The sequence below is a fragment of the Oncorhynchus masou genome, chromosome 10, assembly GCF_036934945.1.
Source record: "Oncorhynchus masou masou isolate Uvic2021 chromosome 10, UVic_Omas_1.1, whole genome shotgun sequence".
In the NCBI taxonomy this organism is placed as follows: domain Eukaryota; kingdom Metazoa; phylum Chordata; class Actinopteri; order Salmoniformes; family Salmonidae; genus Oncorhynchus; species Oncorhynchus masou.
Genome location: NC_088221.1, coordinates 31,055,306 through 31,082,742, shown reverse-complemented (window position 1 = coordinate 31,082,742; position 27,437 = coordinate 31,055,306). Strand labels below are relative to the sequence as shown.

The 27,437-nt window shown below is 49.2% G+C and overlaps 1 protein-coding gene across 1 annotated transcript in view; it reads right to left on the bottom strand.

The window, feature by feature from the left end:
• Positions 1–213: 213 nt before the first annotated feature.
• The window catches only part of LOC135547508 (E3 ubiquitin-protein ligase SH3RF3-like), an 87,337-nt gene continuing 60,113 nt past the window's right edge, over positions 214–27,437 (bottom strand). The window contains exons 4-9 of the mRNA XM_064976580.1: positions 8,824–9,275; positions 7,045–7,215; positions 6,550–6,773; positions 5,663–5,982; positions 4,213–4,544; positions 214–466 (exon numbers count right to left, since the gene is read on the bottom strand). Coding sequence (XP_064832652.1) covers positions 298–466; positions 4,213–4,544; positions 5,663–5,982; positions 6,550–6,773; positions 7,045–7,215; positions 8,824–9,275 — 1,668 coding nt within the window. The 3' untranslated portion in view covers positions 214–297. The remainder of the gene's footprint in view (positions 467–4,212; positions 4,545–5,662; positions 5,983–6,549; positions 6,774–7,044; positions 7,216–8,823; positions 9,276–27,437) is intronic.

Genomic DNA, 27,437 nt, shown 5'->3' with positions numbered 1-27,437 from the left:
TGTACAATGGCGACCCTGGCCGTGACCCCTACGGGTGTCTCGGGGGAGTTGGGATATGCCCCTCAAAAACATTTCTATTACACACTTGTGTGTAATAGGACACATATAGGTGCCCCCCAAATGATTATAAAATACAAGTATTTTGTAGTTCATTTTGATACATTGATCTTTTGTAATTGTATTTTGTCATTTTTGCCCATCCCTGCGTGTGTGTGTGTGTGTGTGTGTGTGTGTGTGTGTGTGTGTGTGTGTGTGTGTGTGTGTGTGTGTGTGTGTGTGTGTGTGTAGCGGTCCTGTTCAGAAGATCTCTACGAAGCTGCCAGGGAAGAGGCCAGTACGTCCAGTCCTCTGCAGAGTTCCTTTGTACCAGCCATCTTCTCTCTTCTTATGAACAAACACCACGTCTCCCTGTCTCAGCTCGATCTCCGCCTCGCTCTGAGGGGGGTAGGGCACCACCACACGATACCTAGGGAGGGAGGGTTACGGATAATGACCCACTGTGCACAGACGTCAGTTCAACCTCAACCAATTTGGTTGAGTTGTCAACTAATTTGAATTCAATGAAAAATCAACAAATCATTTCACCATGACATTGGATTTAGGTTAAAGGTTGGCAGAGATGGCCTGTTACATGTTTTTGAAATATGTATTTCAATTACTTCTGAGTATTTAGTAATTTGTATTACGCTGGGGTGAACTACACTGCAATGTATTTCGTAAAAAGATCCTTTTGAAAGCTGCAATTTGTATTAACAAAATACTTTAAAAAATACTTTCACCCTATATTGGTATCAGAAGTCTGATGTCACCATCGTGTGATTAGAGCATCTGCTAAATGAACTAAACTCAGCAAAAAAAAGAAATGTCCTCTCACTGTCAACTGTGTTTATTTTCAGCAAACTTAACTTAAATATTTGTATGAACATAACAAAACTCAACAACTGAGACATAAACTGAACAAGTTCCACAGACATGTGACTAACAGAAATGGAATAATGTGGCCCTGAACAAAGGGGGGTCAAAATCAAAAGTAAGTCAGTATCTGGTGTGGCCACCAGCTGCATTAAGTACTGCAGTGCATCTCCTCCTCATGGACTGCACCATAATTGCCAGTTCTTGCTGTGAGATTTTACTCCACTCTTCCACCAAGGCACATGCAAGTTTCCACACATTTCTAGGGGGAATGGCCCTAGCCCTCACCCTCCGATCCAACAGGTCCCAGACGTGCTCAATGGGATTGAGATCCGGGCTCTTCGCTGGCCATGGCAGAACACTGACATTCCTGTCTTGCATGAAATCATGCACAGAACGAGCTGGTGGCATTGTCATGCTGGAAGGTCATGTGGGAAGGCTACCACATGAGGGAGGAGGATGTCTTCCCTGTAACGCACAGCGTTGAGATTGCCTGCAATGACTACAAGCTCAGTCCGATGATGCTGTGACACACTGCCTCAGACCCTGACGGACCCTCCACCTCCAAATCGATCCTGCTCCAGAGTACAGGCTTCAGTGTAACGCTCATTCCTTTCGACGATAAACACAAATCTGACCATCACCCCTGGTGAGACAAAACCGTGACTCATCAGTGAAGAGCACTTTTTTCCAGCCCTGTCTGGTCAAGTGACGGTGGGTTTGTGCCCATAGGCGACGTTGTTGCCGGTGTTGTCTGGTGAGGACCTGCCTTACATTAGGTCTATAAGCCCTCAGTCCAGCCTCTCCCCGCCTATCGCGGACAGACTGAGCACTGATGGAGGGATTGTGCATTCCTGGTGTAACTCAGGCAGTTGTTGTTGCCATCCTGTACCTGTCCCGCAGGTGTGATGTTCAGATGTACCGATCCTGTACAGGTGTTGTTACATGTGGTCTGCCACTGCGAGGACGATCAGCTGTCCATCCTGTCTCCCTGTAGCTCTGCATTAGGCGTCACAGTACAGACATTGTAATTTATTACCCTAGTCACATCTGCAGTCCTCATGCCTCCTTGCAGCATGCCTAAGGCACGTTCACGCAGATGAGCAGGGACCCTGGGCACCTTTCTTTTGGTGAAGTTATTTGGATTTTTACGAATTATCTTTGAAAGACAGGGTCCTGAAAAAGGGACATTTCTTTTTTTGCTGAGTTTACATATAAATGTGTATGTAAAAATGAACCATTGCAAAGGATGCTGAGTATTACTCTAATGAGCTCCGCCCATGAAAGAAGGCCAATGACAGTACCCAGTGTGCTTGCAGTTCTTCATTTTCACATATACTTTACATTTACATTTTGGTCATTTAGCAGGACACTCTTATCCAGAGTGACAGTGCACATTCAACTAAGGTAGATAAACAATGACATATCAGTCATAGCAAGTAAAACGATTCTGTAACCATTGCTGTGAATGTTGTTGCTGTTCGGCCGTCAACTTGCAAATGTATTTTAAAATACAAAATACATGTATTATAATAAAATACTATACTATGCAAAAGTATATGATATTTTATTTGGATACAGTGATCTTTAGGGTATTTTGTAGTTGTATTTAGAAATTGTAATTTGTAATTTATGCCCATCCTTGAAAGCTGGGTGGAAAATCCAATCAGTTTTCCACATTGATTCAACGTTATCACATAAAAGTTTTTTTTGCTGAAATGACGTGGAAACGCAGTTGATTTAACCAGGTCTTGACCAGTGGGGCTGCATTGTAACTCATATTCGAACACATGCACACCATAAACACACACACACACACACACACTAGGAGGTGATATATGCTGCTACTCAGGTCATCATCATTCAGCAGTCTTATATATAAATGCTTCACACAGATTTATACGTGCTTGAAACAGTGTGTTTTAATGTTTGTGTGTGAGTGTCAGTTTGTGTGTGTGTGTGTGCGTGCATCTGTGTGACGCAGTTGCTCTCAGAGAAAAAAGAGGGCACTATTAGCTCTGACACACACCGATGGGGATAGGAGAAGAATGATGATCAGAAGCTCAGTTATTCCTGGTGCTGTAGTGGCGTAGTGGCGTAACATACAGCATATCTCGGGGGATGTTTGAGGGTGTGTGCATGAGAGTGTGTAGCTATAGCCGCGGGAAGTAGGTTGGGGTTGCTGCATTTTTTGCGCTGACGGGGAGACGGGGGCGGTGCAGAATGAAACCGTTTTGCCATCACTACAGATGGCTTTATCGGTCTGTTAATACTGGACTAGTAAAGGCCCAGTGCACTGCTTTTGTGAAAAAGTATATTTATTTATATATATTTTTATTCTGATTTGTCAGAACCCCTACGCGGCTATGTGAGAAGTTACAGTGTGTGTTTACCTCTCTCTGGACAGGGTGTGTGTTTGACAGTGTGTAGTTACAGTGTGTGTTTACCTCTCTCTGGACAGGGTGTGTGTTTGACAGTGTGAGTAGTTACAGTGTGTGTATACCTCTCTCTGGACAGGGTGTGTGCTTACCTCTCTCTGGACAGGGTGTGTGCTTACCTCTCTCTGGACAGGGTGTGTGTATACCTCTCTCTGGACAGGGTGTGTGCTTACCTCTCTCTGGACAGGGTGTGTGCTTACCTCTCTCTGGACAGGGTGTGTGCTTACCTCTCTCTGGACAGGGTGTGTGCTTCCTCTCTGGACAGGGTGTGTGCTTACCTCTCTCTGGACAGGGTGTGTGCTTACCTCTCTCTGGACAGGGTGTGTGCTTACCTCTCTGGACAGGGTGTGTGCTTACCTCTCTCTGGACAGGGTGTGTGCTTACCTCTCTCTGGACAGGGTGTGTGCTTACCTCTCTCTGGACAGGGTGTGTGCTTACCTCTCTGGACAGGGCGTGTGCTTACCTCTCTCTGGACAGGGTGTGTGCTTACCTCTCTCTGGACAGGGTGTGTGCTTACCTCTCTCTGGACAGGGTGTGTGCTTACCTCTCTCTGGACAGGGTGTGTGCTTACCTCTCTGGACAGGGTGTGTGCTTACCTCTCTCTGGACAGGGTGTGTGCTTACCTCTCTGGACAGGGTGTGTGCTTACCTCTCTCTGGACAGGGTGTGTGCTTACCTCTCTGGACAGGGTGTGTGCTTACCTCTCTCTGGACAGGGTGTGTGCTTACCTCTCTCTGGACAGGGTGTGTGCTTACCTCTCTCTGGACAGGGTGTGTGCTTACCTCTCTGGACAGGGTGTGTGTTTACCTCTCTCTGGACAGGATGTGTGTTTGACAGTGTGAGTAGTTACAGTGTGTGTTTACCTCTCTCTGGACAGTGGTTTGGGTTCAGGCCGGAGAGCTAGCAGTGCGTTCCCGGGGCGGGTCATCGGGGGCGACCGGGGGAAGTTGAGATCGAGGGATCCTGACTTCCTGTTCAGCAGCTCTAACCCCATTGCCCCCGCCATCTCACTCTCGATTGGACAAGACCCGGCACGCCCATGGGCATCCATTGGACAGGAGCCAGAGCGGGTGTGATGTGGGAGGACGGCACCTGACAGGGGGAGGGTTGGTGGGGAGGACGGGGGAGAATGAGATGCCTTTTTCTTGGCCGCGGCTCCAGAGAGAAGCTTCAGCAGACCTCCTTTCTTCTCCTTCTGTGGACACAGATAACAAGACAGAGAAGAGAATGGGGATGAAACAATTTGCAGTGTCTTCTACAGATGTACAGTTTTATTTTTCTGGCAGTATCCCTCCTGGTCTCAGCGACAGTTAACCAGCAGTATCTACCTGATGTAACATTGACTCCTCCAGTTGGCCAGTACAGTATCTTTTTGAGATCTGAGTGTAGTTTTCTAACCATCCACCAGAGAGCAGCACATATACAGCAGATAGTTTAGTCTCGATGTGTCAGGGGGAACTTTAGTCTCAGTGTGTGTGTGTGTGTGTGTGTGTGTGTGTGTTTGTGTGCATCTTTGGGGTTGAAATGTGAGTCAGAGCCAATTATCAGTGCATAATCAGCATGGTAGCATCTGTCTGACAGCACAGCAGGCCTCATAACACACACACACACACACACACACACACACACACACACACACACACACACACACACACACACACACACACACACACACACACACACACACACACACACACACACACACACACACACACACACACACCACAAACCTCTAACTTAATCAGACAGCAAACTCCAACGCATAATAAGCCAATGCATGTGGGGAATTAAAATGGTTAGGAAAGCTAGGAGGTTAAATGCGATGAGACTAAATACTATAGTTAATCCATCACAACTCGTAGTCAATGACTGTTTATCATGGTCCTTCCCTAGTCTATTTGTCCTATTGTCACCAACTGTCTCATCTCGTGTCTGTGAAGCCAGTCAACACCAGAGCAGATAGGATCCTCTCTCTCAGACAACTCTACCATCCATCACTGTCACCATGGACCCAGCTTTAATACACCCATCAAGATGAAGAACAACACACAGAGACAGCCCTGTCACACTGATCATCTGTTTGTCTGTCTGGCGTTGGATGATTCTGCACCATGTCCAGGTGCAAGCCACTTCCCCTCAACACCACTTCCCCTAGCTATGCTTTCAATATTCCCTGACTATATCCTCCTGACTATGGCATCATGTTGAGGGAGAGAGAGAGAGAGAGAGAGAGAGAGAGAGAGAGAGAGAGAGAGAGAGAGAGAGAGAAAGGAGAGAGAGAGAAGAGATGAGAAGCAAGATGAAGAGAATCACCTTCTCTGGTTTTGGGGCGTTGCTGTGGGAGGGGCCAGACGAGGAAGGTGGGAAGGGATTGGTTGATTCTCCGTTGAGCAGGGCGGCACTGGCATTGGGAGGGGTGAGGCAGGAAAGAGGGGAGGAAAGTGGTATGAGGGGCGAAGAGAGGCAGGAGAGAGGGCGCGAAGCAGGGGAGGAGAGGGGGGAAGGGCCGGGGGACACCATGGATATTGGGTGAGCAGATTGACCAGCGGAGCGCGACGGGGAAGATTTCTGAGGTCGGAGAGGAGAGACGGTGGGTGTGGGACGCTCTGGGCTGCTGGAGGGCGGGCTGTGGACTGAACACACACATTACACACTGTTACAAACTATTACACAGCACACAGTAGTCATCTTACTGTTACAAGACACCATCTGCTTCCTGTTTGTGCTGTCATCATATTATATATAGATATATTTTATTGTCACACCAGATAGGTGCAGTGAAATGTGTTATTTTGCAGGGTTAGCCATAGTAGTACGGCGCCCATGGAGAAAATTAGTGTTAAGTGCCTTCTGATTTTTAACCTTGTCAGCTCAGGTATTCAAACCAGCGACCTTTGGGTTACGGCCCCAATGCCCTAACCGCTAGGCTACCTGCCGCCCCAATACGACATCTGACTGCCAATGACACATGTGACCAAACTACCATAGCCTACCTATGGTCATACTTTATTTTGTAATGGATAACAGGTGTGTGTGTGTAAGACAGAGACAGAGAGAGAGGCACACATGTTCTCCCTGACAGAGAGAGGGAAGGAAGGAGAGAGGCAAGGAGGGAGAGAGGCCAGATATAAGAGCTGGATCAAATGTAGGAAATTACAGAAATTACAGATCTAGAACCTGAATAATCTCTGTGTACTCACCCAGTTGCATGGCAGAGCGGGTCTGGTTAACTGTCTGTTGTCCAAAGCGAAGGCAGTTCTTAAGCTGAGCAGCGGCAGACTGGGGGGAAGAGGGGGGAGGGGAGGGACGAGAGGAGGAGGGGCCGGCGGAGGAGGGGGAGGCTGCCTTACTCCCCTGTCCCACCCCTCCCACCTCCTGCCCTGAGAGACAGGAGTTCTGAGAACCACCCACCGCAAACGGAGCTCTGCAAAGAGAGCGAGAAAGAGAGAGAGCACGAGTGGGAGAAAGGGGTTGGGAGAGGGGAGAGATTCAATGGTTCCAGTCCTGTTAGAATAGTGACCAAGATACTATTGATATCCCCTATTATACTGCCATCAATATGCTGCTTATCCTCCGCCTGTCACGCAAACAGAGTTATGTGTTTGAAAGGGTGTGTGTGAGAGGGAGAAAGAGAGTATTTGCGTGAGAAAATGTGTGTGTGAGTGTGCGTGCGTTCGTGCCTGTGCGTGTCTCACCGTGAGACGGGTGTGACATAGTTTCCAGGGAAGACTCCGGAAGCAGCGGTGCGTAGAGAGGTCCCTTTAAACCAGCCGTCCTGACACTTCTCTGTGACACGGTACATCTCTCCTTTCCTCAGCTCCAACTCATCTGCCTTCTGGGACTTATACGCATACAGGGCCAGGTAGCTGGGATACACAGAGACGTCGTTTAGGATCATTTGACTGAACAAATGACTGGTATTGTTTTAATATGGACAAACAACTATGTAATAAAATGCAACCACATAAAAGGTGAGATTTTGTACATGCCTCATGTGCATTATTTGATCTCATATCCAATTTGCTGGAATAAAGAACAATATTTTGGGGGGCATTCACTGTCTAAATACTGTTGGAAGGTACGACTGAATATATGTTTGATATCTGAATGTACATGTCTGAATTTATGTCTGAATATACACTATATGACCAAAAGTATGTGGACACCTGCTTGTCAAACATCTCATTCCAAAATCATGGCCATTAATATGGAGTTGATTCCCCCTTTGCTGCAATAACAGTCTCCACTCTTCAGGGAAGGCTTTTCACTAGATGTTGGAACATTGCTGAGGGGACTTGCTTCCATTCAGCCATAATAGCATTAGTGAGGTCGGGCACCTATGTTGGGCAATTAGACCTGGCTCACAGTCGGTGTTCCAATTCATCCCAAAGGTGTTCAATGGGGTTGAGGTCAGCGGTCCGTGCAGGCCAGTCAGGTTCTTCCACACCGATCTTGACAAACCACTTCTGTATGGACCTCACGCTGTGCATGCGGGCATCGTCATGCTAAAACAGGAAAGGGCTTTGCACAGAATCATCTAGAATGTCATTGTATTCTGTAGCGTTAAGATTTCCCTTCACTGGAACTAAGGGTCCTAGCCCAAACCATGAAAAACAGCCCCAGACCATTATTTCTCCTCCACCATACTTTACAGTTGTCATTATGCATTTGGGCGGGTAGCGTTCTCTTGGTAACTACCAAACCCCGATTCGTCCGACGGACTGCCAGATAGTGAAGCATGATTCATGATTTCAGAGAATGCGTTTCCACGGCTCCAGAGTCCAATGGCGGCAAGCTTTACACTGAAGCTTGGCATTGCGCATGGTGATCTTAGGCTTGTGTGCAGCTGCTCAACCATGGAAACACATTTCATGGTTGGTTGAGAGAATGCCAAGAGTGTGCAAAGCTGTCATCAACGCAAAGGGAGGCTACTTTGAAGAATCTCAAAAATAAAATATATTTTGATTTGTTTTACACTTTTTTGGTTACTACATGATTCCATATGTGTTATTTCATAGTTTTGATGTCTTCACTATTATTTTACAATGTAGAAAATAGTAAAAATAAAGAAAAATCCTTGAATGAGTAGGTGTGTCCTAACTTCTGACTGGTACTGTATGTCTGAAGAATAATAGGAGGGGAGAGTAAGCAGGTGTCCATGCACTGCCTCTGGGTTGCTATGGTAACTAGGGGACGTTTTCCCATAGCAACAGGGCAGGTTGCCGGTCGGAGATGGAAGTGTCCGACCTCATTAGCGGGACAACCCGCTCTGGATAGTGTGTGTTTGTGTGTGTGCACGCACGTCCAGGAAGATATGGTAGTAGATGCAGCACAATCTTTATATTCCACTCAGCTTATGTTTTACCTTATAGACAGGACAGCAGATCAAAGTAAACAGACAGCATTTCTATTCAACTCATTTACCTATAGATTTACCAGTTAGTAAACCATGCCTGTGTGATGAGTAAACTTACATGTTGAGTGGTAGTTGGACCTTGGCTTGAGCCAGCAGTTCTGAGGTGACTGAAGCCATTCTGGGAGGAACCAGAACTCCGACTGAGGAGGGAGCGGGACCGGGGGGAGAGTCCTGTATACGTGCAGCAGCCCTGGGGTCAGAGGAGCTGATGAGGACAGGGTGGGAGATCTCCATGCTGTGTCTGTTGTTGAGCTGAGCTGTCCGCTGCGTCACACTCAGAGCTGTGAACGAGTGGCGCTTCTTAGCGTTTTTCTTCCCCTCTCCCCCTCTTCTCTCCTCCTCTTGCCTCTGGAGGGCACCATTGCCACTTCCTGCAGAGGATGGGTCAGGGGAGGGGCCAAGGGAGCAGGGACCCAATGGGAGGCTGGGAGACGGGTCAAAGCTGGGGCCAGGGACGGGATTGGATGTCGGCTTGTCAATCTCCATCAACTGTTTGGCTGTTTCATTTAGCTAAAGTGGAGAGGAGATGAGAGGAAAGGAGACGAGAGGATAGGAGACGAGAGGAGACGAAAAGAGACGAGAGGAGAGGAAGGGATGAGATCCAAATCATGAATTGAATTGCTTTAGACTGCGTTATTACACTGCTGGCTCTCAGAGCACGCCTTCTGCTGTTGGCAGAACTTCAAACCAGACAAAAAAGATCACACACACCCCACACCCTGGGGAGAATCTATGTACTTAGTGAAAGAGGAGGAGGAGAGAACAACGTTTGTAATGCAGCTCATATCTGACAGGATGACAGTCGATCTTGTAGTCTGTTCTTGCTAGTCAGATAACCCCCACACACTGAATCTACCCAGCAACAACACAACTCACACTCTCTCACAGACGCTCAGTCTCACAGTCACAATCACAACACAGAGAGAGCAGATCCTCTCAGTCCACACACACACATTGTCACCATGTTGAACTCAGGGGATGCTTTCTGCTACATTACATCAATATCACCTCCGCTGAAAACACACTCCTTTGTTGGAGAGGATTCCTTGGAGAGAATAGTGCGCGTGTGAGTATAGACTGTAGAGGGCAGGACAGAGTGGATCTGTCTCAGTGTGTGAGTATAGACTGTAGGGGGCAAGACAGAGGGGATCTGTCTCAGTGTGTGAGTATAGAATGTAGAGGGCAGGACAGAGTGGATCTGTCTCAGCGTGTGACTATAGACTGTAGGGGGCAGGACAGAGTGGATCTGTCTCAGTGTGTGAGTATAGACTGTATGGGGCAGGACAGAGTGGATCTGTCTCAGTGTGTGAGTATAGACTGTAGAGGGCAGGACAGAGTGGATCTGTCTCAGTGTGTAAGTATAGACTGTATGGGGCAGGACAGAGTGGATCTGTCTCAGCGTGTGAGTATAGACTGTAGGGGGCAGGACAGAGTGGATCTGTCTCAGTGTGTGAGTATAGACTGCAGAGGGCAAGACAGAGTGGATCTGTCTAAGTGTGTGAGTATAGACTGTAGGGGGCAGGACAGAGTGGATCGGTCTCAGTGTGAGTATAGACTGTAGGGGGCAGGACAGAGTGGATCTGTCTCAGTGTGTGAGTATAGACTGTTGGGGGCAGGACAGAGTGGATCTGTCTCAGTGTGTGAGTATAGACTGTAGGGGGCAGGAAAGAGTGGATCTGTCTCAGTGTGTAAGTATAGACTGTAGGGGGCAAGACAGAGGGGATCTGTCTCAGTGTGTGAGTATAGACTGTAGAGGGCAGGACAGAGTGGATCTGTCTCAGTGTGTGAGTATAGACTGTAGGGGGCAAGACAGAGTGGATCTGTCTCAGTGTGTAAGTATAGACTGTATGGGGCAGGACAGAGTGGATCTGTCTCAGCGTGTGAGTATAGACTGTAGGGGGCAAGACAGAGGGGATCTGTCTCAGTGTGTGAGTATAGACTGTAGAGGGCAGGACAGAGTGGATCTGTCTCAGTGTGTGAGTATAGACTGTTGGGGGCAGGACAGAGTGGATCTGTCTCAGGGTGTGAGTATAGACTGTAGGGGGCAAGACAGAGTGGATCTGTCTCAGTGTGTGAGTATAGACTGTAGGGGGCAAGACAGAGTAAAAAGTTTGTGTGGCTCAGTCGGTAGAGCATGGCGCTTGCAACGCCAAGCTGTCTCCCATATGTAAAAGTAGTGGCCCCAGCCGACTTGTAAGTCGCTTTGGACAAAAGCGTCTGCTAAATGGGATATATATATATACAGAGTGGATCTGTCTCAGTGTGTAAGTATAGACTGTATGGGGCAGGACAGAGTGGATCTGTCTCAGCGTGTGAGTATAGACTGTAGGGGGCAGGACAGAGTGGATCTGTCTCAGTGTGTGAGTATAGACTGTAGAGGGCAGGACAGAGTGGATCTGCCTCAGTGTGTAAGTATAGACTGTAGGGGGCAGGACAGAGTGGATCTGTTTCAGTGTGTGAGTATAGACTGTATGGGGCAGGACAGAGTGGATCTGTCTCAGTGTGTGAGTATAGACTGTAGAGGGCAAGACAGAGTGGATCTGTCTCAGTGCGTGAGTATAGACTGTATGGGGCAGGACAGAGTGGATCTGTCTCAGCGTGTGAGTATAGACTGTAGGGGGCAGGACAGAGTGGATCTGTCTCAGTGTGTGAGTATAGACTGCAGAGGGCAAGACAGAGTGGATCTTTCTCAGTGTGTGAGTATAGACTGTAGGGGGCAGGACAGAGTGGATCGGTCTCAGTGTGAGTATAGACTGTAGGGGGCAGGACAGAGTGGATCTGTCTCAGTGTGCGAGTATAGACTGTTGGGGGCAGGACAGAGTGGATCTGTCTCAGTCTGTGAGTATAGACTGTAGGGGGCAAGACAGAGGGGATCTGTCTCAGTGTGTGAGTATAGACTGTAGAGGGCAGAACAGAGTGGATCTGTCTCAGTGTGTAGGTATAGACTGTATGGGGCAGGACAGAGTGGATCTGTCTCAGCGTGTGAGTATAGACTGTAGGGGGCAGGACAGAGTGGATCTGTCTCAGTGTGTGAGTATAGACTGTAGATGGCAGGACAGAGTGGATCTGCCTCAGTGTGTAAGTATAGACTGTAGGGGGCAGGACAGAGTGGATATGTCTCAGTGTGTGAGTACAGACTGTATGGGGCAGGACAGAGTGGATCTGTCTCAGTGTGTGAGTATAGACTGTAGAGGGCAGGACAGAGTGGATCTGTCTCAGTGTGTGAGTATAGACTGTAGAGGGCAGGACAGAGTGGATCTGCCTCAGTGTGAGTATAGACTGTATGGGGCAGGACAGAGTGGATCTGTCTCAGTGTGTGAGTATAGACTGTAGGGGGCAGGACAGAGTGGATCTGTCTCAGTGTGTGAGTATAGGCTGTAGAGGGCAGGACAGAGTGGATCTGTCTCAGTGTGTGAGTATAGACTGTATGGGGCAGGACAGAGTGGATCTGTCTCGGTGTGTGAGTATAGACTGTAGAGGGCAGGACAGAGTGGATTTGTCTCAGTGTGTGAGTATAGACTGTAGGGGACAGGACAGAGTGGATCTGTCTCAGTGTGTGAGTAAAGAATGTAGGGGGCAGGACAGAGTGGATCTGTCTCAGTGTGTGAGTATAGACTTTAGAGGGCAGGACAGAGTGGATCTGTCTCAGTGAGTAAGTATAGACTGTATGGGGCAGGACAGAGTGGATCTGTCTCAGCGTGTGAGTATAGACTGTATGGGGCAGGACAGAGTGGATCTGTCTCAGCGTGTGAGTATAGACTGTAGGGGGCAGGACAGAGTGGATCTGTCTCAGTGTGTAAGTATAGACTGTAGGGGGCAGGACAGAGTGGATCTGCCTCAGTGTGTAAGTATAGACTGTAGGGGGCAGGACAGAGTGGATCTGTCTCAGTGTGTGAGTATAGACTGTATGGGGCAGGACAGAGTGGATCTGTCTCAGTGTGTAAGTATAGACTGTAGGGGGCAGGACAGAGTGGATCTGCCTCAGTGTGTAAGTAGAGACTGTAGGGGGCAGGACAGAGTGGATCTGTCTCAGTGTGCGAGTATAGACTGTTGGGGGCAGGACAGAGTGGATCTGTCTCAGTCTGTGAGTATAGACTGTAGGGGGCAAGACAGAGGGGATCTGTCTCAGTGTGTGAGTATAGACTGTAGAGGGCAGGACAGAGTGGATCTGTCTCAGTGTGCGAGTATAGACTGTTGGGGGCAGGACAGAGTGGATCTGTCTCAGTCTGTGAGTATAGACTGTAGGGGGCAAGACAGAGGGGATCTGTCTCAGTGTGTGAGTATAGACTGTAGAGGGCAGGACAGAGTGGATCTGTCTCAGTGTGTGAGTATAGACTGTAGGGGGCAAGACAGAGTGGATCTGTCTCAGTGTGTAAGTATAGACTGTATGGGGCAGGACAGAGTGGATCTGTCTCAGTGTGTGAGTATAGACTGTATGGGGCAGGACAGAGTGGATCTGTCTCAGTGTGTGAGTATAGACTGTAGAGGGCAGGACAGAGTGGATCTGTCTCAGTGTGTGAGTATAGACTGTAGGGGGCAGGACAGAGTGGATCTGTCTCAGTGTGTAAGTATAGACTATAGAGGGCAGGACAGAGTGGATCTGTCTCGGTGTGTGAGTATAGACTGTAGAGGGCAGGACAGAGTGGATTTGTCTCAGTGTGTGAGTATAGACTGTAGGGGACAGGACAGAGTGGATCTGTCTCAGTGTGTGAGTAAAGAATGTAGGGGCAGGACAGAGTGGATCTGTCTCAGTGTGTGAGTATAGACTTTAGAGGGCAGGACAGAGTGGATCTGTCTCAGTGAGTAAGTATAGACTGTATGGGGCAGGACAGAGTGGATCTGTCTCAGCGTGTGAGTATAGACTGTAGGGGGCAGGACAGAGTGGATCTGTCTCAGTGTGTGAGTATAGACTGTATGGGGCAGGACAGAGTGGATCTGTCTCAGTGTGTAAGTATAGACTGTAGGGGGCAGGACAGAGTGGATCTGCCTCAGTGTGTAAGTATAGACTGTAGGGGGCAGGACAGAGTGGATCTGTCTCAGTGTGCGAGTATAGACTGTTGGGGGCAGGACAGAGTGGATCTGTCTCAGTCTGTGAGTATAGACTGTAGGGGGCAAGACAGAGGGGATCTGTCTCAGTGTGTGAGTATAGACTGTAGAGGGCAGGACAGAGTGGATCTGTCTCAGTGTGTGAGTATAGACTGTAGGGGGCAAGACAGAGTGGATCTGTCTCAGTGTGTAAGTATAGACTGTATGGGGCAGGACAGAGTGGATCTGTCTCAGCGTGTGAGTATAGACTGTAGGGGGCAAGACAGAGGGGATCTGTCTCAGTGTGTGAGTATAGACTGTAGAGGGCAGGACAGAGTGGATCTGTCTCAGTGTGTAGGTATAGACTGTAGGGGGCAAGAGAGAGTGGATCTGTCTCAGTGTGTAAGTATAGACTGTATGGGGCAGGACAGAGTGGATCTGTCTCAGCGTGTGAGTATAGACTGTATGGGGCAGGACAGAGTGGATCTGTCTCAGCGTGTGAGTATAGACTGTAGGGGGCAGGACAGAGTGGATCTGTCTCAGTGTGTGAGTATAGACTGTAGATGGCAGGACAGAGTGGATCTGCCTCAGTGTGTAAGTATAGACTGTAGGGGGCAGGACAGAGTGGATATGTCTCAGTGTGTGAGTATAGACTGTATGGGGCAGGACAGAGTGGATCTGTCTCAGTGTGTGAGTATAGACTGTAGAGGGCAGGACAGAGTGGATCTGTCTCAGTGTGTGAGTATAGACTGTAGAGGGCAGGACAGAGTGGATCTGCCTCAGTGTGTAAGTATAGACTGAAGGGGGCAGGACAGAGTGGATCTGTCTCAGTGTGTGAGTATAGACTGTATGGGGCAGGACAGAGTGGATCTGTCTCAGTGTGTGAGTATAGACTGTAGAGGGCAAGACAGAGTGGATCTGTCTCAGTGTATGAGTATAGACTGTAGAGGGCAGGACAGAGTGGATCTGTCTCAGTGTGAGTATAGACTGTATGGGGCAGGACAGAGTGGATCTGTCTCAGTGTGTGAGTATAGACTGTAGGGGGCAGGACAGAGTGGATCTGTCTCAGTGTGTAAGTATAGACTATAGAGGGCAGGACAGAGTGGATCTGTCTCAGTGTGTGAGTATAGACTGTAGGGGGCAGGACAGAGTGGATCTGTCTCAGTGTGTGAGTATAGAATGTAGGGGGCAGGACAGAGTGGATCTGTCTCAGTGTGTGAGTATGGACTGTAGAGGGCAGGACAGAGTGGATCTGTCTCAGTGTGTGAGTATAGACTGTAGAGGGCAGGACAGAGTGGATCTGTCTCAGCGTGTGACTATAGACTGTAGGGGGCAGGACAGAGTGGATCTGTCTCAGTGTGTGAGTATAGACTGTATGGGGCAGGACAGAGTGGATCTGTCTCAGTGTGTGAGTATAGACTGTAGGGGGCAAGACAGAGTGGATCTGTCTCAGTGTGTAAGTATAGACTGTAGGGGGCAGGACAGAGTGGATCGGTCTCAGTGTGAGTATAGACTGTAGGGGGCAGGACAGAGTGGATCTGTCTCAGTGTGCGAGTATAGACTGTTGGGGGCAGGACAGAGTGGATCTGTCTCAGTCTGTGAGTATAGACTGTAGGGGGCAAGACAGAGGGGATCTGTCTCAGTGTGTGAGTATAGACTGTAGAGGGCAGGACAGAGTGGATCTGTCTCAGTGTGTGAGTATAGACTGTAGGGGGCAAGACAGAGTGGATCTGTCTCAGTGTGTAAGTATAGACTGTATGGGGCAGGACAGAGTGGATCTGTCTCAGCGTGTGAGTATAGACTGTAGGGGGCAAGACAGAGGGGATCTGTCTCAGTGTGTGAGTATAGACTGTAGAGGGCAGGACAGAGTGGATCTGTCTCAGTGTGTAGGTATAGACTGTAGGGGGCAAGACAGAGTGGATCTGTCTCAGTGTGTAAGTATAGACTGTATGGGGCAGGACAGAGTGGATCTGTCTCAGCGTGTGAGTATAGACTGTAGGGGGCAGGACAGAGTGGATCTGTCTCAGTGTGTGAGTATAGACTGTAGATGGCAGGACAGAGTGGATCTGCCTCAGTGTGTAAGTATAGACTGTAGGGGGCAGGACAGAGTGGATATGTCTCAGTGTGTGAGTATAGACTGTATGGGGCAGGACAGAGTGGATCTGTCTCAGTGTGTGAGTATAGACTGTAGAGGGCAGGACAGAGTGGATCTGTCTCAGTGTGTGAGTATAGACTGTAGAGGGCAGGACAGAGTGGATCTGCCTCAGTGTGTAAGTATAGACTGTAGGGGGCAGGACAGAGTGGATCTGTCTCAGTGTGTGAGTATAGACTGTATGGGGCAGGACAGAGTGGATCTGTCTCAGTGTGTGAGTATAGACTGTAGAGGGCAAGACAGAGTGGATCTGTCTCAGTGTATGAGTATAGACTGTAGAGGGCAGGACAGAGTGGATCTGTCTCAGTGTGAGTATAGACTGTATGGGGTAGGACAGAGTGGATCTGTCTCAGTGTGTGAGTATAGACTGTAGGGGGCAGGACAGAGTGGATCTGTCTCAGTGTGTAAGTATAGACTATAGAGGGCAGGACAGAGTGGATCTGTCTCAGTGTGTGAGTATAGGCTGTAGAGGGCAGGACAGAGTGGATCTGTCTCAGTGTGTGAGTATAGACTGTATGGGGCAGGACAGAGTGGATCTGTCTCAGTGTGTGAGTATAGACTGTAGGGGGCAGGACAGAGTGGATCTGTCTCAGTGTGTGAGTATAGAATGTAGGGGGCAGGACAGAGTGGATCTGTCTCAGTGTGTGAGTATAGACTTTAGAGGGCAGGACAGAGTGGATCTGTCTCAGTGGTTAAGTATAGACTGTATGGGGCAGGACAGAGTGGATCTGTCTCAGCGTGTGAGTATAGACTGTAGGGGCAGGACAGAGTGGATCTGTCTCAGTGTGTGAGTATAGACTGTATGGGGCAGGACAGAGTGGATCTGTCTCAGTGTGCGAGTATAGACTGTTGGGGGCAGGACAGAGTGGATCTGTCTCAGTCTGTGAGTATAGACTGTAGGGGGCAAGACAGAGGGGATCTGTCTCAGTGTGTGAGTATAGACTGTAGAGGGCAGGACAGAGTGGATCTGTCTCAGTGTGTGAGTATAGACTGCAGGGGGCAAGACAGAGTGGATCTGTCTCAGTGTGTAAGTATAGACTGTATGGGGCAGGAGAGAGTGGATCTGTCTCAGCGTGTGAGTATAGACTGTAGGGGGCAAGACAGAGGGGATCTGTCTCAGTGTGTGAGTATAGACTGTAGAGGGCAGGACAGAGTGGATCTGTCTCAGTGTGTAGGTATAGACTGTAGGGGGCAAGACAGAGTGGATCTGTCTCAGTGTGTAAGTATAGAGTGTATGGGGCAGGACAGAGTGGATCTGTCTCAGCGTGTGAGTATAGACTGTAGGGGGCAGGACAGAGTGGATCTGTCTCAGTGTGTGAGTATAGACTGTAGATGGCAGGACAGAGTGGATCTGCCTCAGTGTGTAAGTATAGACTGTAGGGGGCAGGACAGAGTGGATATGTCTCAGTGTGTGAGTATAGACTGTATGGGGCAGGACAGAGTGGATCTGTCTCAGTGTGTGAGTATAGACTGTAGAGGGCAGGACAGAGTGGATCTGTCTCAGTGTGTGAGTATAGACTGTAGAGGGCAGGACAGAGTGGATCTGCCTCAGTGTGTAAGTATAGACTGTAGGGGGCAGGACAGAGTGGATCTGTCTCAGTGTGTGAGTATAGACTGTATGGGGCAGGACAGAGTGGATGTGTCTCAGTGTGTGAGTATAGACTGTAGAGGGCAAGACAGAGTGGATCTGTCTCAGTGTATGAGTATAGACTGTAGAGGGCAGGACAGAGTGGATCTGTCTCAGTGTGAGTATAGACTGTATGGGGCAGGACAGAGTGGATCTGTCTCAGTGTGTGAGTATAGACTGTAGGGGGCAGGACAGAGTGGATCTGTCTCAGTGTGTAAGTATAGACTATAGAGGGCAGGACAGAGTGGATCTGTCTCAGTGTGTGAGTATAGGCTGTAGAGGGCAGGACAGAGTGGATCTGTCTCAGTGTGTGAGTATAGACTGTATGGGGCAGGACAGAGTGGATCTGTCTCAGTGTGTGAGTATAGACTGTAGAGGGCAGGACAGAGTGGATTTGTCTCAGTGTGTGAGTATAGACTGTAGGGGGCAGGACAGAGTGGATCTGTCTCAGTGTGTGAGTATAGAATGTAGGGGGCAGGACAGAGTGGATCTGTCTCAGTGTGTGAGTATAGACTTTAGAGGGCAGGACAGAGTGGATCTGTCTCAGTGAGTAAGTATAGACTGTATGGGGCAGGACTGAGTGGATCTGTCTCAGCGTGTGAGTATAGACTGTAGGGGGCAGGACAGAGTGGATCTGTCTCAGTGTGTAAGTATAGACTGTAGGGGGCAGGACAGAGTGGATCTGCCTCAGTGTGTAAGTATAGACTGTAGGGGGCAGGAGAGAGTGGATATGTCTCAGTGTGTGAGTATAGACTGTATGGGGCTGGACAGAGTGGATCTGTCTCAGTGTGTGAGTATAGACTGTAGAGGGCAGGACAGAGTGGATCTGTCTCAGTGTGTGAGTATAGACTGTAGGGGGCAGGACAGAGGGATCGGTCTCAGTGTGAGTATAGACTGTAGGGGGCAGGACAGAGTGGATCTGTCTCAGTGTGTGAGTATAGACTGTTGGGGCAGGACAGAGTGGATCTGTCTCAGTGTGTGAGTATAGACTGTAGGGGGCAGGACAGAGTGGATCTGTCTCAGTGTGTGAGTATAGACTGTAGGGGGCAAGACAGAGTGGATCTGTCTCAATGTGTAAGTATAGACTGTATGGGGCAGGACAGAGTGGATCTGTCTCAGCGTGTGAGTATAGACTGTAGGGGGCAGGACAGAGTGGATCTGTCTCAGTGTGTGAGTATAGACTGTAGAGGGCAGGACAGAGTGGATCTGCCTCAGTGTGTAAGTATAGACTGTAGGGGGCAGGACAGAGTGGATCTGTCTCAGTGTGTGAGTATAGACTGTAGGGGGCAGGACAGAGTGGATCTGTCTCAGTGTGTGAGTATAGACTGTAGAGGGCAGGACAGAGTGGATATGCCTCAGTGTGTAAGTATAGACTGTAGGGGGCAGGACAGAGTGGATTTGTCTCAGTGTGTGAGTATAGACTGTATGGGGCAGGACAGAGTGGATCTGTCTCAGTGTGTGAGTATAGACTGTAGGGGGCAAGACAGAGTGGATCTGTCTCAATGTGTAAGTATAGACTGTATGGGGCAGGACAGAGTGGATCTGTCTCAGCGTGTGAGTATAGACTGTAGGGGGCAGGACAGAGTGGATCTGTCTCAGTGTGTGAGTATAGACTGTAGAGGGCAGGACAGAGTGGATCTGCCTCAGTGTGTAAGTATAGACTGTAGGGGGCAGGACAGAGTGGATATGTCTCAGTGTGTGAGTATAGACTGTAGGGGGCAGGACAGAGTGGATCTGTCTCAGTGTGTGAGTATAGACTGTAGAGGGCAGGACAGAGTGGATATGCCTCAGTGTGTAAGTATAGACTGTAGGGGGCAGGACAGAGTGGATTTGTCTCAGTGTGTGAGTATAGACTGTATGGGGCAGGACAGAGTGGATCTGTCTCAGTGTGTGAGTATAGACTGTAGAGGGCAAGACAGAGTGGATCTGTCTCAGTGTGTGAGTATAGACTGTAGAGGGTAGGACAGAGTGGATCTGTCTCAGTGTGTGAGTATAGACTGTATGGGGCAGGACAGAGTGGATCTGTCTCAGTGTGTGAGTATAGACTGTAGGGGGCAGGACAGAGTGGATCTGTCTCAGTGTGTAAGTATAGACTATAGAGGGCAGGACAGAGTGGATCTGTCTCAGTGTGTGAGTATAGGCTGTAGAGAGCAGGACAGAGTGGATCTGTCTCAGTGTGTGAGTATAGACTGTATGGGGCAGGACAGAGTGGATCTGTCTCAGTGTGTGAGTATAGACTGTAGAGGGCAGGACAGAGTGGATTTGTCTCAGTGTGTGAGTATAGACTGTAGGGGGCAGGACAGAGTGGATCTGTCTCAGTGTGTGAGTATAGAATGTAGGGGGCAGGACAGAGTGGATCTGTCTCAGTGTGTGAGTATAGACTTTAGAGGGCAGGACAGAGTGGATCTGTCTCAGTGAGTAAGTATAGACTGTATGGGACAGGACTGAGTGGATCTGTCTCAGCGTGTGAGTATAGACTGTAGGGGGCAAGACAGAGGGATCTCTCAGTGTGTGAGTATAGACTGAGTGGGAAGGACAGAGTGGATCTGTCTCAGTGTGTGAGTATAGACTGTAGAGGGCAGAACAGAGTTGATCTGTCTCAGTGTGTGAGTATAGACTGTAGAGGGCAGGACAGAGTGGATCTGTCTCAGCGTGTAAGTATAGACTGTAGGGGGCAGGACAGAGTGGATCTGTCTCAGTGTGTAAGTATAGACTGTAGGGGCAGGACAGAGTGGATCTGCCTCAGTGTGTAAGTATAGACTGTAGGGGGCAGGACAGAGTGGATATGTCTCAGTGTGTGAGTATAGACTGTATGGGGCAGGACAGAGTGGATCTTTCTCAGTGTGTGAGTATAGACTGTAGAGGGCAGGACAGAGTGGATCTGTCTCAGTGTGTGAGTATAGACTGTAGTGGGCAGGACAGAGTGGATGTGTCTCAGTGTGTGAGTATAGACAGTAGAGGGCAGGACAGATTGGATCTGTCTCAGTGTGTAAGTATAGACTGTAGGGGCAGGACAGAGTGGATCTGTCTCAGTGTGTGAGTATAGACTGTAGAGGGCAGGACAGAGTGGATCTGTCTCAGTGTGTGAGTTTAGACTGTAGAGGGCAGGACAGAGTGGATCTGTCTCAGTGTGTGAGTATAGACTGTAGAGGGCAAGACAGAGTGGATCTGTCTCAGTGTGTGAGTATAGACTGTAGAGGGCAGGACAGAGTGGATCTGTCTCAGTGTGTAAGTATAGACTATAGAGGGCAGGACAGAGTGGATCTGTCTCAGTGTGTGAGTATAGGCTGTAGAGGGCAGGACAGAGTGGATCTGTCTCAGTGTGTGAGTATAGACTGTAGAGGGCAGGACAGAGTGGATCTGTCTCAGCATGTGAGTATAGAATGTAGGGGGCAGGACAGAGTGGATCTGTCTCAGTGTGTGAGTATAGACTGTAGAGGGTAGGACAGAGTGGATCTGTCTCAGTGTGTGAGTATAGACTGTATGGGGCAGGACAGAGTGGATCTGTCTCAGTGTGTGAGTATAGACTGTAGGGGGCAGGACAGAGTGGATCTGTCTCAGTGTGTAGTATAGACTATAGAGGGCAGGACAGAGTGGATCTGTCTCAGTGTGTGAGTATAGGCTGTAGAGAGCAGGACAGAGTGGATCTGTCTCAGTGTGTGAGTATAGACTGTATGGGGCAGGACAGAGTGGATCTGTCTCAGTGTGTGAGTATAGACTGTAGAGGGCAGGACAGAGTGGATTTGTCTCAGTGTGTGAGTATAGACTGTAGGGGGCAGGACAGAGTGGATCTGTCTCAGTGTGTGAGTATAGAATGTAGGGGGCAGGACAGAGTGGATCTGTCTCAGTGTGTGAGTATAGACTTTAGAGGGCAGGACAGAGTGGATCTGTCTCAGTGAGTAAGTATAGACTGTATGGGACAGGACTGAGTGGATCTGTCTCAGCGTGTGAGTATAGACTGTAGGGGGCAAGACAGAGGGATCTGTCTCAGTGTGTGAGTAAGACTGAGTGGGGCAGGACAGAGTGGATCTGTCTCAGTGTGTGAGTATAGACTGTAGAGGGCAGGACAGAGTGGATCTGTCTCAGTGTGTGAGTATAGACTGTAGAGGGCAGGACAGAGTGGATCTGTCTCAGCGTGTAAGTATAGACTGTAGGGGGCAGGACAGAGTGGATCGTCTCAGTGTGAGTATAGACTGTAGGGGGCAGGACAGAGTGGATCTGTCTCAGTCTGTTGGGGGCAGGACAGTCTGTCTCAGTCTGTGAGTATAGACTGTAGGGGGCAAGACAGAGGGGATCTGTCTCAGTGTGTGAGTATAGACTGTAGAGGGCAGGACAGAGTGGATCTGTCTCAGTGTGTGAGTATAGACTGTAGGGGGCAAGACAGAGTGGATCTGTCTCAGTGTGTAAGTATAGACTGTATGGGGCAGGACAGAGTGGATCTGTCTCAGCGTGTGAGTATAGACTGTAGGGGGCAAGACAGAGGGGATCTGTCTCAGTGTGTGAGTATAGACTGTAGAGGGCAGGACAGAGTGGATCTGTCTCAGTGTGTAGGTATAGACTGTAGGGGGCAAGACAGAGTGGATCTGTCTCAGTGTGTAAGTATAGACTGTATGGGGCAGGACAGAGTGGATCTGTCTCAGCGTGTGAGTATAGACTGTAGGGGGCAGGACAGAGTGGATCTGTCTCAGTGTGTGAGTATAGACTGTAGATGGCAGGACAGAGTGGATCTGCCTCAGTGTGTAAGTATAGACTGTAGGGGGCAGGACAGAGTGGATATGTCTCAGTGTGTGAGTATAGACTGTATGGGGCAGGACAGAGTGGATCTGTCTCAGTGTGTGAGTATAGACTGTAGAGGGCAGGACAGAGTGGATCTGTCTCAGTGTGTGAGTATAGACTGTAGAGGGCAGGACAGAGTGGATCTGCCTCAGTGTGTAAGTATAGACTGTAGGGGGCAGGACAGAGTGGATCTGTCTCAGTGTGTGAGTATAGACTGTATGGGGCAGGACAGAGTGGATCTGTCTCAGTGTGTGAGTATATACTGTAGAGGGCAAGACAGAGTGGATCTGTCTCAGTGTATGAGTATAGACTGTAGAGGGCAGGACAGAGTGGATCTGTCTCAGTGTGAGTATAGACTGTATGGGGTAGGACAGAGTGGATCTGTCTCAGTGTGTGAGTATAGACTGTAGGGGGCAGGACAGAGTGGATCTGTCTCAGTGTGTAAGTATAGACTATAGAGGGCAGGACAGAGTGGATCTGTCTCAGTGTGTGAGTATAGGCTGTAGAGGGCAGGACAGAGTGGATCTGTCTCAGTGTGTGAGTATAGACTGTATGGGGCAGGACAGAGTGGATCTGTCTCAGTGTGTGAGTATAGACTGTAGGGGGCAGGACAGAGTGGATCTGTCTCAGTGTGTGAGTATAGAATGTAGGGGGCAGGACAGAGTGGATCTGTCTCAGTGTGTGAGTATAGACTTTAGAGGGCAGGACAGAGTGGATCTGTCTCAGTGGTTAAGTATAGACTGTATGGGGCAGGACAGAGTGGATCTGTCTCAGCGTGTGAGTATAGACTGTAGGGGGCAGGACAGAGTGGATCTGTCTCAGTGTGTGAGTATAGACTGTATGGGGCAGGACAGAGTGGATCTGTCTCAGTGTGCGAGTATAGACTGTTGGGGGCAGGACAGAGTGGATCTGTCTCAGTGTGTGAGTATAGACTGTAGGGGGCAAGACAGAGGGGATCTGTCTCAGTGTGTGAGTATAGACTGTAGAGGGCAGGACAGAGTGGATCTGTCTCACTGTGTGAGTATAGACTGCAGGGGGCAAGACAGAGTGGATCTGTCTCAGTGTGTAAGTATAGACTGTATGGGGCAGGAGAGAGTGGATCTGTCTCAGCGTGTGAGTATAGACTGTAGGGGGCAAGACAGAGGGGATCTGTCTCAGTGTGTGAGTATAGACTGTAGAGGGCAGGACAGAGTGGATCTGTCTCAGTGTGTAGGTATAGACTGTAGGGGGCAAGACAGAGTGGATCTGTCTCAGTGTGTAAGTATAGAGTGTATGGGGCAGGACAGAGTGGATCTGTCTCAGCGTGTGAGTATAGACTGTAGGGGGCAGGACAGAGTGGATCTGTCTCAGTGTGTGAGTATAGACTGTAGATGGCAGGACAGAGTGGATCTGCCTCAGTGTGTAAGTATAGACTGTAGGGGGCAGGACAGAGTGGATATGTCTCAGTGTGTGAGTATAGACTGTATGGGGCAGGACAGAGTGGATCTGTCTCAGTGTGTGAGTATAGACTGTAGAGGGCAGGACAGAGTGGATCTGTCTCAGTGTGTGAGTATAGACTGTAGAGGGCAGGACAGAGTGGATCTGCCTCAGTGTGTAAGTATAGACTGTAGGGGGCAGGACAGAGTGGATCTGTCTCAGTGTGTGAGTATAGACTGTATGGGGCAGGACAGAGTGGATGTGTCTCAGTGTGTGAGTATAGACTGTAGAGGGCAAGACAGAGTGGATCTGTCTCAGTGTATGAGTATAGACTGTAGAGGGCAGGACAGAGTGGATCTGTCTCAGTGTGAGTATAGACTGTATGGGGCAGGACAGAGTGGATCTGTCTCAGTGTGTGAGTATAGACTGTAGGGGGCAGGACAGAGTGGATCTGTCTCAGTGTGTAAGTATAGACTATAGAGGGCAGGACAGAGTGGATCTGTCTCAGTGTGTGAGTATAGGCTGTAGAGGGCAGGACAGAGTGGATCTGTCTCAGTGTGTGAGTATAGACTGTATGGGGCAGGACAGAGTGGATCTGTCTCAGTGTGTGAGTATAGACTGTAGAGGGCAGGACAGAGTGGATTTGTCTCAGTGTGTGAGTATAGACTGTAGGGGCAGGACAGAGTGGATCTGTCTCAGTGTGTGAGTATAGAATGTAGGGGGCAGGACAGAGTGGATCTGTCTCAGTGTGTGAGTATAGACTTTAGAGGGCAGGACAGAGTGGATCTGTCTCAGTGAGTAAGTATAGACTGTATGGGGCAGGACTGAGTGGATCTGTCTCAGCGTGTGAGTATAGACTGTAGGGGGCAGGACAGAGTGGATCTGTCTCAGTGTGTAAGTATAGACTGTAGGGGGCAGGACAGAGTGGATCTGCCTCAGTGTGTAAGTATAGACTGTAGGGGGCAGGAGAGAGTGGATATGTCTCAGTGTGTGAGTATAGACTGTATGGGGCTGGACAGAGTGGATCTGTCTCAGTGTGTGAGTATAGACTGTAGAGGGCAGGACAGAGTGGATCTGTCTCAGTGTGTGAGTATAGACTGTAGGGGGCAGGACAGAGGGGATCGGTCTCAGTGTGAGTATAGACTGTAGGGGGCAGGACAGAGTGGATCTGTCTCAGTGTGTGAGTATAGACTGTTGGGGCAGGACAGAGTGGATCTGTCTCAGTGTGTGAGTATAGACTGTAGGGGGCAAGACAGAGGGGATCTGTCTCAGTGTGTGAGTGTAGACTGTAGAGGGCAGGACAGAGTGGATCTGTCTCAGTGTGTGAGTATAGACTGTAGGGGGCAAGACAGAGTGGATCTGTCTCAATGTGTAAGTATAGACTGTATGGGGCAGGACAGAGTGGATCTGTCTCAGCGTGTGAGTATAGACTGTAGGGGGCAGGACAGAGTGGATCTGTCTCAGTGTGTGAGTATAGACTGTAGAGGGCAGGACAGAGTGGATCTGCCTCAGTGTGTAAGTATAGACTGTAGGGGGCAGGACAGAGTGGATATGTCTCAGTGTGTGAGTATAGACTGTAGGGGGCAGGACAGAGTGGATCTGTCTCAGTGTGTGAGTATAGACTGTAGAGGGCAGGACAGAGTGGATATGCCTCAGTGTGTAAGTATAGACTGTAGGGGGCAGGACAGAGTGGATTTGTCTCAGTGTGTGAGTATAGACTGTATGGGGCAGGACAGAGTGGATCTGTCTCAGTGTGTGAGTATAGACTGTAGGGGGCAAGACAGAGTGGATCTGTCTCAGTGTGTGAGTATAGACTGTAGAGGGTAGGACAGAGTGGATCTGTCTCAGTGTGTGAGTATAGACTGTATGGGGCAGGACAGAGTGGATCTGTCTCAGTGTGTGAGTATAGACTGTAGGGGCAGGACAGAGTGGATCTGTCTCAGTGTGTAAGTATAGACTATAGAGGGCAGGACAGAGTGGATCTGTCTCAGTGTGTGAGTATAGGCTGTAGAGAGCAGGACAGAGTGGATCTGTCTCAGTGTGTGAGTATAGACTGTATGGGGCAGGAGAGAGTGGATCTGTCTCAGTGTGTGAGTATAGACTGTAGAGGGCAGGACAGAGTGGATTTGTCTCAGTGTGTGAGTATAGACTGTAGGGGGCAGGACAGAGTGGATCTGTCTCAGTGTGTGAGTATAGAATGTAGGGGGCAGGACAGAGTGGATCTGTCTCAGTGTGTGAGTATAGACTTTAGAGGGCAGGACAGAGTGGATCTGTCTCAGTGAGTAAGTATAGACTGTATGGGACAGGACTGAGTGGATCTGTCTCAGCGTGTGAGTATAGACTGTAGGGGGCAAGACAGAGGGATCTGTCTCAGTGTGTGAGTATAGACTGAGTGGGAAGGACAGAGTGGATCTGTCTCAGTGTGTGAGTATAGACTGTAGAGGGCAGAACAGAGTTGATCTGTCTCAGTGTGTGAGTATAGACTGTAGAGGGCAGGACAGAGTGGATCTGTCTCAGCGTGTAAGTATAGACTGTAGGGGGCAGGACAGAGTGGATCTGTCTCAGTGTGTAAGTATAGACTGTAGGGGGCAGGACAGAGTGGATATGTCTCAGTGTGTGAGTATAGACTGTATGGGGCAGGACAGAGTGGATCTTTCTCAGTGTGTGAGTATAGACTGTAGAGGGCAGGACAGAGTGGATCTGTCTCAGTGTGTGAGTATAGACTGTAGAGGGCAGGACAGAGTGGATCTGTCTCAGTGTGTGAGTATAGACTGTATGGGGCAGGAGAGAGTGGATCTGTCTCAGTGTGTGAGTATAGACTGTAGAGGGCAGGACAGAGTGGATTTGTCTCAGTGTGTGAGTATAGACTGTAGGGGGCAGGACAGAGTGGATCTGTCTCAGTGTGTGAGTATAGAATGTAGGGGGCAGGACAGAGTGGATCTGTCTCAGTGTGTGAGTATAGACTTTAGAGGGCAGGACAGAGTGGATCTGTCTCAGTGAGTAAGTATAGACTGTATGGGACAGGACTGAGTGGATCTGTCTCAGCGTGTGAGTATAGACTGTAGGGGGCAAGACAGAGGGGATCTGTCTCAGTGTGTGAGTATAGACTGAGTGGGAAGGACAGAGTGGATCTGTCTCAGTGTGTGAGTATAGACTGTAGAGGGCAGAACAGAGTTGATCTGTCTCAGTGTGTGAGTATAGACTGTAGAGGGCAGGACAGAGTGGATCTGTCTCAGCGTGTAAGTATAGACTGTAGGGGGCAGGACAGAGTGGATCGGTCTCAGTGTGAGTATAGACTGTAGGGGGCAGGACAGAGTGGATCTGTCTCAGTGTGCGAGTATAGACTGTTGGGGGCAGGACAGAGTGGATCTGTCTCAGTCTGTGAGTATAGACTGTAGGGGGCAAGACAGAGGGGATCTGTCTCAGTGTGTGAGTATAGACTGTAGAGGGCAGGACAGAGTGGATCTGTCTCAGTGTGTGAGTATAGACTGTAGGGGGCAAGACAGAGTGGATCTGTCTCAGTGTGTAAGTATAGACTGTATGGGGCAGGACAGAGTGGATCTGTCTCAGCGTGTGAGTATAGACTGTAGGGGGCAAGACAGAGGGGATCTGTCTCAGTGTGTGAGTATAGACTGTAGAGGGCAGGACAGAGTGGATCTGTCTCAGTGTGTAGGTA